Source organism: Mesoplodon densirostris, chromosome 8, assembly GCF_025265405.1.
Source record: "Mesoplodon densirostris isolate mMesDen1 chromosome 8, mMesDen1 primary haplotype, whole genome shotgun sequence".
Taxonomy (NCBI): domain Eukaryota; kingdom Metazoa; phylum Chordata; class Mammalia; order Artiodactyla; family Ziphiidae; genus Mesoplodon; species Mesoplodon densirostris.
This window is the reverse complement of record NC_082668.1, coordinates 64,048,557-64,066,640: the sequence shown is the minus strand read 5'-3', so window position 1 is coordinate 64,066,640 and position 18,084 is coordinate 64,048,557. Positions and strand designations below refer to the sequence as shown.

The 18,084-nt window shown below is 36.2% G+C and overlaps 1 protein-coding gene across 1 annotated transcript in view; it reads right to left on the bottom strand.

Moving 5' to 3' along the window:
• Positions 1-18,084, bottom strand: part of ARHGAP15 (Rho GTPase activating protein 15) — a 591,169-nt gene that overhangs the window by 537,617 nt on the left and 35,468 nt on the right. Inside the window, exon 2 of the mRNA XM_060106959.1 lies at positions 6,548-6,616. Within this exon, the coding sequence (XP_059962942.1) occupies positions 6,548-6,616 (69 nt within the window). The remainder of the gene's footprint in view (positions 1-6,547; positions 6,617-18,084) is intronic.

Below are 18,084 nucleotides of genomic sequence, written 5' to 3'. Positions count from 1 at the left end.
TCTTAAGAATTTCAGTCTTCCGGAGGCTTTTCCTGTGTATCACATCTCCTTTCTCCTCCTTTATTTCTCTCTTCTTCCTTGACTTCTACTTCTTTGTTTCCTTGATCTAAATATGTTGTTCTTTCCTTGCCCGTCATTGGAATTCAGTGAGAGTGGCCTTCCTGGTCACTGCCTGGGCAACTTATTAGCCTAATTCAATTGTTTTGTTATAACCTAATTTTGGTCAAGGCAGTAGGGAAGAAAGGATTGCTCAATGTTAACAACCTTTTTTGTTGTTGTGTTTGTTCTTCTTCTCTACTCTACAGTTAAATGAATTTCAAATGTAGGCCTGGATGGGAGAAGTCATGGTAACCTGTTTCTGTGTTTTAATGGCTTCTGAACTCCTTAATCATCACCTCAAGGCCCATCAACATCTGAGCACTGCCTCACTCTGCCCACACTTCCAGACTTATTTCCCTGTTCTAGCCAGTGTGGCATTCTTGCAGTTTTTCCAATGTAAACACTTTGTTCTGACTTCCAGACCTTTGCACTTGATGTTCCTTCAGTTTGCATCATTCTTCCAGTAATTTGCTTGACAAACTCTAGTCACCTTACAAAACTCAATTTAAATGGCCCTTTCAAAGAGTGCTTTTATGACTACTTAATCCAAGGTAGTCTCTCCCTCTTTCATAGAAACTTGTTTGTTTGCTGTCATAGCATGTTGTGTAATTTGCATTCAGAGAATTATGCCTTTCTTTACTCGTTTAACACTTTTCTTCACCCCTAGACTGACAGCCCCTCCAAAAAAGGATATGACTATTTAGCATATCATTGCATACCCTAAACCCAGTCCAGTGCCCAGCATAGGGATGGCCTCAACAAACACTGCAATTAACACACTCCTACAAAACACTGTAAAAACTATACTCCAATAAAATTTTTTTTAAAAATAAAAAACACACTCCTGCTGTTTGAGTAAAGGAAGGGTACGTAAAGCAATGAAAACTTGGAGATGGTTTGTATTACTGTTATTAAATTATATAACATTATTAACATACTGCCAGCTTGAAGATCTGGAAGTTTTTTTCAGAAAACCTAATTTTATCTTAACAAAGTAGAATTTTGAAAGACTGAAGAGCTTTTGAAAATTTTTTGCAATTTGAGGGAAGCACAGCCTGATCAATAGAACTATTCGCCCAAAGGGGCCGTCCTTTGTTTTAAAATAAGAAAACACTGTATGCTCACAATGTCTTTCATCCTTAAAGCCCTCACAAGTATTAATTAATCCACAAAATGATATCTGGCTCCAAAAGGTAGAATCTGTGACTTCAGGTTTATCTGCAAAAGCCTGCTTTGCCCCCAAGCCATGGCAACTTCCTGAGCTCTGGCCTCCAAATCCTTCTAGCTCAGGAGGTAGCAGATGATTCTCTAAAACCTGCCACAGGCTTTTGACTCCTGCAGGGTTATCCGCAGACATGTATTATACTCTTTTGATAAACATAAAGATGATAGAGATTTAACATGCTATAAACAGGATTTTTTCTTGAACATTTCTTTAGGGGGAAAAGGGAAAATGCCCGGAAAATAATTAGGTCTCACAAAGAGTTATAATATGAAACATACAAGATCAGGAAACAAACACATATTAGTATATCTGACATTCCATGTTTAAAATCTTTGCCGCATTACAGAACTGGTTAAGCAACAACACAGCTTCTCAGAAAATAATATAGTCTCATGCATTGATAGCATATGGATTTGCACACCAAGTGGCATAAATGACTTCAGCTGTCAGTGAACTGGGTAGTTTCTGCCCTAAGATTTCAGACTCCAAGTAGGAATATATTTTTGTCAGTATTCAAAAGAAATGCATTATGTTTCTGTTTAACCATGTTGATCACAACCTACTTTAATAAAGGAGAAGTTGAGAGGTAAAGCATGGTCACCAAAGGGTGATAGCATCTATGGGCGCATCGACCATGGCAGACTCCACTGTCATAAAGTGAATTACTTTTCTCCAAAGGGAGTGCATCGAATAGGATACTTTTGCCAGTTGTGCTTAAAGCCAAAGCCTCCCATGATTGCTGGATACTGTTCAAGGAAGTTCTAAATATAGGAGATAAAGGAAATGGGATTTATAGCAGAAAATGTGGGATATAAATAAGCTCAAAGATCCATATAGTAAAAATAAGGAGTAATAACATCAACTTAAAGGATTTTAGTATTTTCTACAGTGTTTTGGTGTATATCATTTTATATATGGTAGTTGATCCTGGTAGGTACTGGCAAGGGAAACTACTGCAAGAACCTATGGATGATTCCAGAAGCAACACTGAGGCAGGCATGAGGGAAAGAAAAAGAGATGTAGAGATGAAGGAAGGAACATGTCAGATTTGTGGAAAAAATATGTGAATCTAGGTTAAAAATAATTATACAGTTATATTAGTCAAATATAAAGACAGCTTTATAGGTTCTGGAAAATAATTCAAGTCTAGATGTAAACAGTAATGAATAATTAAAAATTAATCAGGGCCTCCCTGGTGGTGCAAGTGGTTGAGAGTCCACCTGCCGATGCAGGGGATACGGGTTCGTGCCCCGGTCTGGGAGGATCCCATATGCCGCGGAGCGGCTGGGCCCGTGAGCCATGGCCGCTGAGCCTGCGCGTCCGGAGCCTGCGCATCCGGAGCCTGTGCTCCGCAACGGGGGAGGCCACAACAGTGAGAGGCCTGCATACCGCAAAAAAAAAAAAAAAAAAAAAAATTAATCAGAGGGACTTCCCTGGTGGCACAGTGGTTAAGAATCCGCCTGCCAATGCAGGGAACACGGGTTCGAGCCCTGGTCCAGGAAGATCCCACATGCCGCGGAGCAACTAAGCCTGGGGGCCACAACTACTGAGCCTGCGTGCTACAACTACTGAAGCCCGCGCTCCTAGAGCCCGTGCTCTGCAACAAGAGAAGCCACTGCAATGAGAAGCCCATGCACTGCAATGAAGAGTAGCCCCCACTCGCTGCAACTACTGAAAGCCCGCACGCAGCAATGAAGACCCAACGCAGCCAAAAATAAATTAATAACTAAATGAAATTTTTAAAAAGTATTAATCAGAATTTGTTGTTTGAGGGAATTGGTGGTTATTTTGGCATTGTCTACCGTAATGAAGTAATTCATAAGTAAGACATGTGGGGGAAAGATAATCATTTCTGTCTTTATAGTAACATTAAATAAGCAATTTAATTCAAGTAGAGATTGATGAATAAAAGTTGAACATAACCTCTGTTCACAAGACAGAGCAAGATAAACAAGTACTCAAAGAGAGGGTCCAGGGAAACCCAACTCAGGAATAGGAAGTAAATTGGTTGGTAGTTCCAGTAGAGTTGAGAGACAGAGTGAGAAAGAGAGAGAGAGAGAGAGAGAGAGAGAGAGAGAGAGAGAGAGAGCATGATTGTGTAGACAGAGAGAGTAACAGAGGGAGAGAGATGCAGAGAAAGAGATTTAGAGAGACTGCAAACTGAAGAGGTCAACAAATTACTGGGTTTTTTTCCTTCTATCAGTACTTCCCAATGTCACTTTTACAAGGTTATCTGACCTAGAATAGAGTATTGAGCACATAGATGTATTTTCTTTTAGTTAAACTATCCATAATTTGAGATATTTAAAATGAGTTTCATTTATTGAGAATTGAGGCTGCAGAGTCAAAACACATAACTATAGGCCAGTAAACCAACAAATAACCTTAAAGGTAGGAAGTTAAATTGACAAAACTATTTCTCAATATTCTAATTTTTTTAAATATTAGCCTATGCTTGATGTATAGGCATAGCACAAATATACCATTAGTTATTGATTAAATTTAAGTAATGACCATAATTTTAATTTTTAAAATTCATAATTAATATATATTTCATGTAAAAATTTTGAGACACTTTAAGGCATTTTGCAAATATAATCCGTATATATTTGTACATGTAAAATTATATATAATTGCATATATATTTATATTACGTACACACACGCTCATATAGCTTCATTTTCAGTCTAACTTTTGCCATGTTTCATCAAACACTTCAGAGAAACATTTGCACGTGCTATATTTAAAAAAGAGCACTTTATATGTTCTGTAAGGCAAATTTATAGAAAAGAAACACAATTACTTTCTATTCACTGTACAGCTATACTATGCCAGGCCTTCTATGAAGTTTTAATAATAAAACAGTAAGTGAAGCATAGCTCTCCCCTCAAATACCTTATAGTGCAGTAAGAGACATGTAAAAGGAAACAGGCAATTTTAGTGTGGTTAGAGATAGAGGCAATTTAGAGATAAAGGCAAGGCCAAGCTGCTATAGGAAGGTAGAATAAAGAAGGGCTACCTGATTCAAAGTTGAGGAAGCAAAGAAATACTTTCCAGGGAAAATGGTCTCTAAGTTGAAACCTAAGAGATTAATTTTGAAAACAAGATATTGTTATATCTAATTAAATTTTAAAATGTCTTTCACTATGAATAGCAGTCATATATTTATTAATCTCCAAATCAACAATATTGTTTTAATAAATCTTTAATATCTTATCATTAAATCAATTGACAAACATGTCTTTTCTGAACAAACACTAGTCCCAGAAGCAATGTAAGGGGAAGTATGATATAATAAAGAAAATACAAGTCATGACCCCTAACTTCAAAGCATTTATGGTCTAGCCATGCAAAAAGTCTATTACCCATGAAATAAGAGAGAACAACACAAAAGAGTGTTGAGATGAAGGAACTATAATTGTTACAGAAAATCCAAACTCCTTCAGGGTGAGAACCATGTCTTAATCATGTTACTATTGCTGGCTTGAGGTTGTGTATTTGGCAGTAGATAATAAATACGGTAAACCAGAGCCATGAGAGAAGTCTATAGACTTGATGCTATAGGAAATAGGAAGCTGTTGAGAGTTCTGACAAGGAGAATGAAATAATGAAGGTACTGTTTAAAGAAGGTTGGTGTGGAAGGTTGTACAGTAGCACAGGATCAGTGGGAGAGGCATGGTGGGATACAGTGGGGTGAGACCAGAAGCATTTGAAGGCCTCAGAAAGGGTGTACCTGTACACATGGAGAAAAAAATGAGGCTACCACATCCATTGTGGAGAAACCACCTCAGAAAATGTTGACATGTGAAAGGTCATAGAGAAAATAAAGGATCCAAAGAAGATGTGTTCTCAGCCTAGATAAACACTTGCTACTAATAGAAATGGGATAGATTGGGAGTTTGGGACTGACACATACACACTACTATATTTAAAATAGATAATCAACAAGGACCTACTGTGTAGCACAGGGAACTCTGCTCAATATTCTGTAATAACCTAAATGGGAAAATAATTTGAAAAAGAATAGATACATGTATATGTATAATTGAATCACTTTGCTATACACCTGAAACTAGCACATTGTTAATCAACTATACTCCAAAGTAAAATAAAATTTTAAAACAAGTCTCTATTAAAAAGAGCTAACTTTTTTGTTTTTTGTTTTTAACAGCTATTAAAAAATAGACATGGGGGGTCAATGGAAATAGGAATCAATTTGGGAAGATGGTGATGGTGTGTTCAACTCTGGATATTTCATTTCAAGGATGACACCAAGATGCGCTAAGAACAAATGACTAAGTAGCACTTTAAGATACATGATGAGATAATGAAGAGAAAGTATACAAGTATAGATCTGTGTACTATGAGCTTGGAAATTTTTTAAAAAGTTATTAACTATTTCATTTGTGCACTATGTTCTATGTTACTATGTTCTATGTTACTATGTTCTAGCAATTGTTATAATCATGGGAATAGTTATAAACATAGGAGACAATAACCCTGCTCTCACAGAACTTTCTAAGGAGATGACAAACAAATAAAAAGAAACTGCAGAGTATACCACATGGTGGTAAGTTCTATGGAGAAAATTAAATTAGGGTAAGAGAAAAGAAGTGTGGACAGAAATGGTAGGTTTTTTAATTTGCTCATTTGTGTTTAGGGGACACTAGAGAAGAGCTATCTTAAAAGGTGATATTTGAACAGAGATGCAAAGAAAAGGAACGAATGAGCCCTAAAAATTTCTGGGCGCCAAATGAACTATTTTGTATCAGGCAGAGGAAAGAAGAGGAGAAATGGCCCTATGGAAGAAGTAAGGAGGTCATTTTGGCGGGAGCAGAATAAGCCACACTCTTGTCTTCTCAGTTTGCATGCTTTGAAGGAGCAAGCCACCATGCTGGAAAAGCCCAAGTGGCAAGGAAGTAAGAGTAGCCTCTGGCCAAAAGCCCCGAAGGAACTAAATCCTGCCAGCAACCACGTACCTGAGCTTGAAAATAGATCTTTCCCCAGTCAAGCCTTCAGATGTGACCCCAATTTTGGCTTAAACCTTGAGTGCAAACTTTTGAAAGGCTCTGAGCCACAGGACCCTGCTAGGTTATGCCCAGATTCCTTACCCACAGAAACATGAGATAATAATATGTGCTGTTCCAAGTTGCTGAGTTCTGAGGTAATTTATTTTGTAGCAGTAGATAAATAATACAGTATTGAAGTGAAATAATCACTTACCAATTGTTCCAGTGGAGGAATGACATCTTTCAAGACATGCTGCGAATGATTCCTTCTGTGTCGGGATACCTGAAAAAATAGTGACATTTGATACTATTATTTTTCTTTAAAAAAAACCTTTAAATTATTTAAAAGAGCGTAATTTAGTAAAAGTGCACATGAAAATAACCATATTCAGATTCATTCAAAAAGGTGAATAAAGTAGATTTAAATGGGAAGTCAATGTTTTGGACATTAATTTGAGTAAGATGTGTACTCAAAGATGGCTGGCTGCAACAATATCTCATATTGCATGTGGTCTTCTTACTGTGTGACCTTGACACCCCTCCTATCAAATGGTGGGGTCTATGTTCTTTCATTTCAAACTTGGGCAGACCTTTATACCTGCTTTAACCAAAACACATGGCAGAAGTAATACTATATGGACTCCACATATTAGAGCATAAAAATATCACGCACTACCCCCTTGTTCTCTTGGAATACTCCCAGCTCATCTTCTTCCACAGACACAGGGCTCTGCTCCTGCCTGCATGTTCTCTCTGTTGTTGGAGCCTGGAGCCCCCCTCTCTGGGCACAGGAGGTGTCCACTCCCTTGCCTGCTGAGACCTGTGGAAAGGGGCTTCCAGGGCCAAGATTCCTTTTTCCAGAGGAAAAGCAGAGATTTGAGTTTACTTTTGTTTTTTCCATTTCGGGTGTACCCTTGGGGACAGGTGGGGAGGGAAGGTGAGGGCTCTGGGTGATGCTATGATGTGGCACTGGCTATTGAGTAATAAATTTGCTATGGATTGTAAAAAAAAAAAAAAAAAAAAGTCACCAAATCATCCCATACAGAGAGACCACAGGGAGAGACCTCGTAAGTCTTCTAGGTGACAGACTAGCTGAGGTTCCAGCAGCCAGCCAGTATCAACCACCAATCACGTGAGTATATAGATATCCTGATGATTCCTTCTTCCAGCCATTGAACTACCCCCAGCTTTCAAGTCTTCCCAGCAGAGACCTCAAACACTGTTGGAGAAATAAGCCGTTCCTGTTGTGCCTTATCTGAATTTTTGACCAGATTCCATAAGCATAAAAAAATCATTGCTTTACACCTCTATGTTTCAGTGTGATCTGCAATGCTGTAGTAATAACTGGAACAAAATATTTAATATTGAAACACTTTGTGTTTATGCTATGTTATGAACTCAGCTTTTTCGGAGTTAATGTGCTATTAATTTCCCTGTCTTCTACTGTTATCCATATATATATAAATATATAATAATCACACAATTAGTGCTTTTGGAACAAATTTGTTTTAAATGCCTTATTGTTCTTTCTCCTGAAGGATTGTAGACAGATTCTATAATTAAAAAACATTATCTTGAAAATTTAAGTAGAAGCTCTCATTAAGAGTACTATTTCACTACACAGGAATTTTTCAGGACTTTAAATGAAGGAGAGAGTGGAAAGGGTTGGGACAAAGCACTAGGAAGAAAAGGGAAGAGACAGAGGCAGAGACTGAGAGAGACAAAGAGAGAGAAAGACATGAGTGCGAGGAATCTTTAAATAAAGCAGGCTCAAGTACCATGTCTAGAAAAGAACTTTGGATGTCTTTGACTCTGCTTACCAGTACATGCAACATACTGAGGGGATTAGATCAATGTCTACTAAGATTCTGAGGGAACTGTATTCCCAAAGAAACCAAAAACCTGGCCTAAAAACCCTGTGATTCTATTCAATCCTTGAATCCCATATTTGCTCTAAAAAACTGAATTATGAAGGCAGTACAACCTTCAAGGAAGCCATTTACTTCAATGCCCACTTCAGATGTGGCCCAAGAAGGATAATGGGGAAGGAAGAGTCTCCAGAAAGCAGAGCCAGAAACCCGGGAGAACAATGGATATGGGAAATTCTCCCAGAAAGAAGAGCCAGAAACTGTCTCTACTGCCAGGGCAGGGTCTCACAGGACCTGCCCAGCAGGATTACAATCATTGCTTTGGTCCAGAGACTGTTGGTCATTTACCATTCTTTCCTTTACAAATGAGAGGATTTTTGTTTGTTTGTTTGTTTGTTTATTTCTAGGTATCAAGTTCTTGCCCCACTATTGTCTACTGGATATGATGGGGAAAGCAGGACAGAGAGCTTATTTTTCAATTTCTAAATTCTTAACACCCTGGAGAAAATTTGGGCTTGATGGAGAAAGCTACTTATCACCAGAGATTCTGGAACTGGAGCTTGAGGCAGTAACTGGATGGGACTTTTGGTTGTCTCCTTTGAGGAGGCGTATAGGTGTATTTCTAAGTGTTGGAAGACAGGTGCAAATTGATATATGGGAGGGAGGAAGAGCCTGGTGGTCACTCACGAAATTCTGTGCTCTCTTTCCTGGGCATGTCTCCAGACTGCACTTCTCAGCCTGCCTTACAGTTAAGAGTGGCCATGTGGCTAGTTCAGACCAAAGGCAAATGAGCAGAAACAATGAGAACCACTCCCCCTCCAAGGCTATTAACCAGTGAGTGCTCCCCCCGCAATGTTCTCTTTCCTAGTATACTGGCTGGGAGTAAACATTAACTGAGGCCTTATGGGAGGATAAAGATGCAAGTTGGGGGCCCTGAATCACCATGTCAAGAAAAGCCAAGCACAGGCCAGGAAAACTCACTTTATTTAGTAAACTTTTTATTTTGGAATAATTTTATACTTAGAGAAAAGTTGCAGCTAGGACAGAGAATTCAGGTAGAAAATTTCCTTCGAACTTCTATATAGCGAGAAATAAACTTCTATTTTGTGGAGCCACCTTGTATTTTAGAGAATTTTATAGGTGTTAACATTACCCTAATTAAGATAACCATAGTTGACACTCAATCAATGTTGAAACGAAAGGTCTGTTGCATAAGAAAACTGTGAACAGAATAATAGTTAATGGGAGAAATCCTAGCAACCAAAACTTCATACCTGTTATTCACTGATATTTCAGCTTCTCAGCAGGGGGAGAATACACATATATTTGGTATTTAAGCCTCTTAAGGAACTAGAATTTGTTTTATATTGCTATGCATTTAGAACTTACTACTCTCAACTGTTACTCATTATACTAAGATTTATAATCTTCAGTGAAAATTTAGTGTACATATCATATTCAGCTTACAAAGGTTGGAGAATTCTGGGATAGAGGGAGTTTTCTTGTTCCATTTTCTTGCTGGATTTATAGTCTTGGCATAAAAGTCATTCTTTTGGCATCTAAAGTACCTCAAGCTTTAAATGTTAGAGAAAGCAGTAATACGTAAATGTCTCCACGATATCAATGAATAGGCACCTGGGCATTCACCTGTGTCAGTTTTACCATGTCTTCTATGGCCAAGTCCATGCCATCTTTTGTCCTACCACTACTGGATTTTAATGGGCATAGTGGTCCACAATCCTCTAAATATTCCCTTCTAGTCACCTATAGAAAGCTTTCTTATAAGGCAATGATTCAAAATGTGTTGTGTACATACTGCCAGGGGTACAAGAGATGATTTTAGCTGATGAATTTTTCAATTTTAATTATTAGTTACATAATTTTAAGGTTTAGTAGAAAAATTTATCACATCAGAGCCATTTATTAGTGATATGAATACATTTTCCATTAATATAAAGTTATTTAAGTATATGAAATGTGGAGGGGGAAAAAAGCACAAACACGGTAAGTGAATGACTGAAGTTTGGGAAACAAATTTTAATGGGAAGAAATGGAATTAGAAATGACCAGTTACTGAGCCCATACCACCCTTGAAGGAAACCATTGGTTCCACGGTTTAAGCAAGAATTCAACTTGAGAAATGATACAACAATAATACGGCCTGCTAACATTTACTGAGTGCCTATTAGTTGCCAGGCACTGTTCTAAGTGTTTTGCATGTACTAAAATATTTAATTATCACCCAAACATTAAGAGATCAATGACATATATTTCATAAAGGTAGAAACACAGACACACACCTTTAAAGTAACTTTGAAAATCCACAGCTAGTGAAAGTATGGGTGATGTTTTAACGTGGATCTAAGCCCTCAGCTATTGCACTTTATTGTTTTTCCAGAAATATAAATGTATATGTATAAAGACAGTCACTAAATTCTTGGGGAACGACAGACCCCCTGTGTGCACAAGTGGATATTCCTAAGGTAGAAATTTGAAGAGAGCCAAGCTTACAAATTTGTACACATTGATGCGGGAAGTTAGAAATCAGATTTCAAATCTGTTATGAATCATCTTACTATTCCTTTAGGGGAAGTAATATTGCTGATCATTCCTAAATCAATAAGCTACCTAATCTATCATGTTCAATCAAGTTATGAAGATACAGAAGAAAAGAAAACTTTCATCACCTGTCTTTTGCTTTAATGTCTTTCTCAGTTAAGCATTAGGTACAGAAATATGTTATGCCAAATCAGATTATGCTGACTGAGACTTATCATTTAGGAAATTCTGGATCCAAATTTGCTCAATTGTCTTGCATGGATATCTGAAAAACTTAGGATGTTTCAAAAGAGCTGTGTTTCTGTGACATAATTGAAATAATAATTGTAAAGAAAATTTGAGGTCAATTACAGTCTCATGAGGTTAAGTTTGAAGGGAAAAAAATGATTCTCCTAAGCCACAGTATAAATAGAGAAAATCTTACAATTTATATGATTATTTATCAATAGCTTATTGGCAGTATCTGATAATTTTGCAAATTTTTATGGGACACTCCTGAGAAACACTCCCACTTAAGACATCAGTTTGTTTTTTTTTTTGAAGTGCAGTTGATTTACAATGTTGTATTTATTTCTGCTGTACAGCAAAGTAATTCAGTTTTTTATGTATATATACATATACATATATATACATTCTTTTTTATATTCTTTTCCATAGATTTTTTTATGAACCGTTCATTTTAGCCAGTAAACATTTCATGTTTAGTTACACACATATGCCAGTAATTTCTAATAGTAGGTGCTTAAAATGTACCTGTTTGTTGACATTATAAAATATCTCTAATACTAGTATTGCAAAGAGAGCACATACTTCATTTTGGATAATCCTTCATTTTGGATAAAGTTCTGGATATCAGAACTTTTAAATGTACCTGACATCAAAAAACCTACATCTTGTTCTATAAATTGCTTCTGGATAAGTTTCAGAACGCTGGCAAGGTTGGGCTCCATTGTTTAATCTTAGATCCTTTTCACTTTTGCAGGAAATGTTAATTAATCATTGAATCTGAAAACCTAAAATAACAGTCAAAATATTAGCAGTAGCTTGATATAAAAATTTTAATACATTATTTTCTCTGTGAAGTACAGAAGTATTTCTTCTGAGGAAGCCTGAAAATATGATTTTTATGTATGTCTGATTTCTTTTTATGTCTCCAAATTATCTGAAATAGTATACAGATCTTCCCTCTAAACATAAGTGAACACGTATGTATACCCACCACATATTTAAGTGTTTATAGCCTGATTTTTTTTTTGCTAGTTCTTTTACTCTTAAATTATGAAATATTGGTTTCAATATCATTTTACAATTCCCATCTGAGAATTTTATGAATTGCTACCTGTCAATTTACTTCCAGCATTTTAGCAGAAAGAGGCCTTAACAATTCCACACTTCTCCAGCCTATTTATTAAGAATGTTACTTAACAGTTTCTTTTGAGGTGACATGGTTATGTCTTAAACGGTTTTTTCTCTCACAGTATTCTGCATCTTAAGCAACTGAGCTTTCATAATAAATACATGAGTTGATGGCAACCCTTCCTTTGAGGAGAAAAAAAAAAATGTCAGACCTTATCTTTTTTTCAGTGATGCCATCTTCCTATTGATTTATTTTTCCAGTAAATAGAAATCATCTGTAGCTACCATTGAAAAAATAGAAATACAAATATCTTTTGACTTGGATTTTTTTGAACTCAAAATTAGGTTAATATTATATATCACTGCATATTTTTTAGATCAAATCTATGAGTTTTCTCCTTTATCACTGCCCACTATTCTCCCTGCTTCCACTCCTCTGCCCTCCCCAGGTACTTTAGCTTTCTAATTGTGCAAAGCAAAGTGGAAAATGAAGTATTCAAGATGTGTAATGCATATTTTCCTTTAAATTCCTTTTTGTTCTTATTAGAATAAGCATCATAATTAAATTTTTCAGATACCTTTTCCTCCAAAAAAAGGAATTAAAAGTCCCTTTTTCAAAGTGTCTCCATTTTTTCTTCCATTCCTTTTTTCTTTTAACTATTTAAAAAATATGAAAATGATGGGTGGGTCTAGTACTTGATATATTACAAACTGTAAAAATAACAGAATTTGAGCATATTATTTTCCTTGTTTAGGAGCATCTACTATGAGAGTAATACATAAACATGAAACATTCCACATAGCTCTGATTTTAAATAGATTACCATTTTTGATGAAAGTTTATATCTTGTGGCTTAGAATTGAAATAAAATCACTTGAATAAAAGCATTAGTTCCAACATTTTCACAGACATGTACATTTTCTGAGGCATACCTCCCGTTAGCAGCCTCCCTGGATACTTGGATGAAAAACAGAAATAAATTTTTGGTTAAGTTTAGTTTTCATCTTCAGTTACTCAAGAGTTTTTGTTTGTTTGCTTGTTTGTTTTTGGTGTATCCCAAGTCTTATGTTCAAATCTTCATTTGTTTTGCAAGTTCTTTTTCTTAAAGCTACTACAATCAGAAATTAAGGAAAGTTAGTGAAGCTTTTTTTTTTTTTGGAATGTGGAGAGGTGGCCAGTATTTCTTAAACTCACAATTTAGTTGTTTAGAAATAATAAACATCAACCTAAGTGATGGCTCTATTTTTACAATCATGTGTATGTGGTAGGTAACTGATTTTGAAAAAAAAAGGAAGTTAAGAACATATAAGGACATTACCTTATCATGCATTTAATGTTCTAACTTTACATATTTGTAGGCACATATAAAATTTACGCATGCCTCATAATTATTCTACCACTAACTAAATGTATCCTTCATAGTCCTAATGAGAAGTAATGACATAAACCATGGAAAACCCAATCTTGTTTTACTCCTTATTAATGTACCACAGTATACTGTTTAACATTTGTATTCTCTTCCTCCATCTGCCCACAATATCATTCAATTACCATATTGGGCATAAGCAAATGTCTTTTTAAAAAAATTTTTCCATAAACCTTTTTTGGTTGTACATTGTCAGTCAGAAATCTGACACTCTCATTTCTTTTATTCCCTGCAGAAAATGAAAGGGAAAGATTCAGAAACCTTTTGGTGGGTATACTAAAGTTTATCAGCCTTTTTTTTTTTTTTTTTTTTTTTTTTAGTTTCTTGAGTATTCTTTAGTCAGCATCTGGGTCACCTGAAGCTCTCACCAACCTTTCAATCCTGGGATAAGTCTAGTTGAAATTCAGCTTCAACCACATATTCTTATCCCAGATAGCCAAAGGTAAGTGCTTGCTGGAATGATTCTAACTCCTTTATATTTTCCCTCCTTTATTTAGTCACAAACATGTGTGTTCCTCCAAGAAGAAAATCAAACTGCCTCTTAATTTCCTGTTTAAATAAAAATGAACTATATACAGTGCACACTTCCTTGTTTATTGCTAAATACTGTTTTAATTTTCTTATTTTTTTTGCATACTTTCAATAGAATGTTTCTCTCCAAGAATTTTCTCAGACTGAGAGGTATCATTCATATGGAACTTGGATGCTCCACAATTTTAGCCTTCAAATGCGCTTGTAAGATAAAAACTACCAGAAGCAAGAAACACAGAGATATCTGCGTAATACAATTTTTTACATTTTCTTTATGTGAAGTGCATTTATGTATTATCTTAATTTTTAGCTTACTTTTTTTCTTTATAGTTTCATATATATTTAGCCATGAATTTCCAAATTGATATGAGAAAATAAGGGCCAAATAGACACAGAAACATCTTATTTCACTCATAATACTACCAATGGTATTAGATCTAACACATTAGATAATTCATTAGAGCCAGAGCTAAAGTTACTACCATTAGCAGATAAAATAACTTATTCATCTCTTTACTCTCCATACAGAGATATTTTACTCTGTAAACAAAAGGAAAGAGTTTAGATAGATTAAGAAAATATAGATGGGTATCTAGAACACTTGGGCCAGACAGATATTTTCTCCACAATGGCAAGTCATATGTTACTTTTTAAATAAAAAGATTCAAGGCAGTAGAAAACAATACCAAGAAAACTATCTCACAAAACCTCAAAACAAAGGAAAATAGAAAACAAATAAAGTTATTGAGGGTCTAAATTATTAAAATGGTCTACCTATTTTTAGCTAAATGAAACAAATCATTGTCAAATCGCCATTTGGCTATGTTGGGCAGAAACAAACTATATCTAATTTCATGATGTTTAACTGTCTGGAAATACTCAACAGATTAGAAACAGGCTTTATTTTCAGTCTCATATTTCAGTCTCTTTCATTGTCCAGAAGGGCTTAAGTTGAAATATCAAATTTACTTCTTGCTTTTTCAGGTATATGTTCAATCACTAAAGAAGAAATTCTCTTCTTTGGAAAGCTGTAATCCACGATATATCAAGCTTGATCTATGATATGTAAAGTTTGACAAAGACATTTACCCACAGTCAGATTTCTATAGTATTTTGACACCTTTCCTTGCACATCATTTTTTCTTAGTGCAAAGATGGAAATGTACTATGTAACTCACTGAAAATGCTCTCCCTGTGTCGAAAGGGCACTTCTAAAAGCATTGTGGGAGGCAAAGCTTTTAATAACTATGACGTTCTTTCAAGAATTAATGGACTTTTGGTCAAATATTTAAAACATACATACGAATGTTGTTGGCATCTTTAGTGAATGTCTAATAATTGTATCTTTCCAGTTTCCTTTCTTCAGTTATTCTTTGAGGTTTTCATAGACCCCAAACTCACCTTCTACTGCCGAAAAAGCAGATTAGTTCTGAAGGTTAATCCAACTCAGCAGGATTGAAGGATGGCACTTTTCCTTGGTCGTAAGTATGTTGGCTCAGGCCAGACAGCTGTTAGGACATTCTCCTCTGGGAATCGTGCCCTCAACACCCACTGCTGATGCACATACATGGTCTACTGGCTGCCGACTTCCATGCCCATCTGCTCAAATGGCATAGTGCCCACTCACAAGTTGGCTGGATCCTTGCCCTTAGTGTGTAGGTGCCAGGCAATGATGGGTTTAGATGGGCAGCCTGCATAATACTACAAGTGACAATTTTTTTCTTTCTCTCTCTCTCTCTCCAGTATCTGTCTTCTGTGCCTTCTCTGAAAGAGAAACTTATGTTTCTCTACCTCTGATTATACCTGTGGGCACATGTGGCCTTTTACAGGTAGATATACAAATACACTCAACCTGCTACCAACAGTAAAATGATAGGGAAGAATCCACAGAGCCCCAAATGACAAGTTCTAATTCAGAAATGGGATGGATTGTGAAAATCCCGACCACCTGGAGTCTGTCAGAAGAAATTTAGCAAGGGTGTAAGTACAGCAGATCTCTCACAGATAGCAATGGCACCAGGAAATAGCTTAAGTTACAGCACTTTTTGTCTGTCGCAGCTCCAGCACAAATCACTTGCCTTGCATTGAAAAGGCACGTACAACAGAAAACGAAATAAATCAGGCAAAAAGAACAAGCTTAATGGGAACACAATTTATATGCTCAATGGGGGCAAGGGCGCAAGCTACAATATTCAGACCTCAGAAATAACCCTTACTGGAGGTCCTAATAGAGAGAAAAAAGAAACAGAAAATAGCATCTCTCTTTCCAATCTACAGGAAATCCGTGGAGAGGAATAGATTGGCATAGGAGGTTGTGACTTTAATGATCCAAAGCATATGAATGCTTGTTAGCAGACAGACATAAGTAAGAACAACAGTAATGGTTGCATCTGCAGCCTGGCCTATGGCACTCAAACCAATCAGGCTGCTTTGGAAAGCAGTGCCGGAAGGTATGTTAAAGCTTTGCTTTCCTTGTGTGTTTATTTAAGGGTGATGAATTCAGGGTGTTGTCAGTCTGCCTTGGAGAATGGTTATCCAATGTGTAGGCATGATCTTTCTCCCTGAATATGTTCTGTTGAGTCAGTTATGTGTGACTACTTGCTCTGTCCTCGTCTTTATACAGTGCCAAAATCCTCCAGTCCAAGTTCCAAAGGAACAGGGCCTAAAAACTTTTGGCTTGAGAATCAAATTAGGTTTCTCTGCTTCCCTAGCCAGAAATGTGTAAATACCCAATGGCCAAAACCAAAGAATCTGACATTGTGGAATGAATAGAGCTGTCATATACCACTAAAGTGTGGAAATATCTACTGTTTGAAGTCAGGACTAGTTCAACATCTTTAGTAATCAGAACAGACTTCTTTGGACACCTTCATGGGTTAGTCTGGCTTTTGACTGTGAACGTTTCTGGCAAGCTACTGATTCCAGATATCAGAAATGCAAGAACATACGGTTTACAAGAGAAAATCTGCCATTTTTTCCTATAAAAAAATTCTCAAAAGCAGCACATTTTCATAAAAGACAGATCCCTCATCCTGTTTTCCTTACTGACCTTCAAGTTAGCACCATGCTTAGATGTATACTTAAATGAGAACTAGTCAAAGAAGAGGTAAGTTTGAATAGTTTGAAAAAGTATTTATGAGAAACTGAATTTGGAATTATTTGGGAGCTGCTGGTGAAAATAGACAAAGAATGGGTATAGTCATCCAAAACTCTTCAATCTGATTTTTATTCTATAACTGTCAGAGCGAGCTCCCAGAATAAATCATTTTCCTCATGACTTACCACACCTTGAGTATACTACAGTAAGAGTTACATACTACTAACTTTTTGAAAGTGAAAAAAAGCAGATGTCCTATCTAGAGACTCTTGAGGGTAAGGACCATGTTTTACTCATCTTTAAATCAACTGAACTTAGTATAGTGAGAAATACATATTATGGAATTGGTCACTTCAAACTTCATATTGCATCATCTTATACACGTGACCTATTTTTCATTGAATTTACCAAGACCTTCAAAAGCTTATAATGTCTTGCCCTGTGATACCCTGTTATAAACATATTCATCATTCTTTCCAAAATGTGGACTAAGTCAGTAGTGATTTCCAGACAAAGTTCCATAATTTCTCATAGGAGATTTACCATCTATCCTTTACTGAAATAAGGTTGAACTTTCAAAATGATGCCTCCATTAGTCTACAGTTGAAATAACTGACACTAGTTGGATAATATTATAGTTCCCTGATCTATGTAGTATACCCAATGCTTGGGGCTTACACTCCTCTTCCAGAGGAAAAATCTGAGAAGATAAATAGATATAGATAGGTATAGATATGCATATAGATTTAGGTAGATATGTTTCTATAATAATGGTTTTAAGTAGCATTACACAATTTTGTAGATTATTATTTTGAACAGTTCTATATTCTATTATCACTTACCCTCTGGGCAAATTGTTTTACCTCTTGGTAGCTCTATTTCCTCAGTTGTGAAATATGCAAGGTATAGTTGT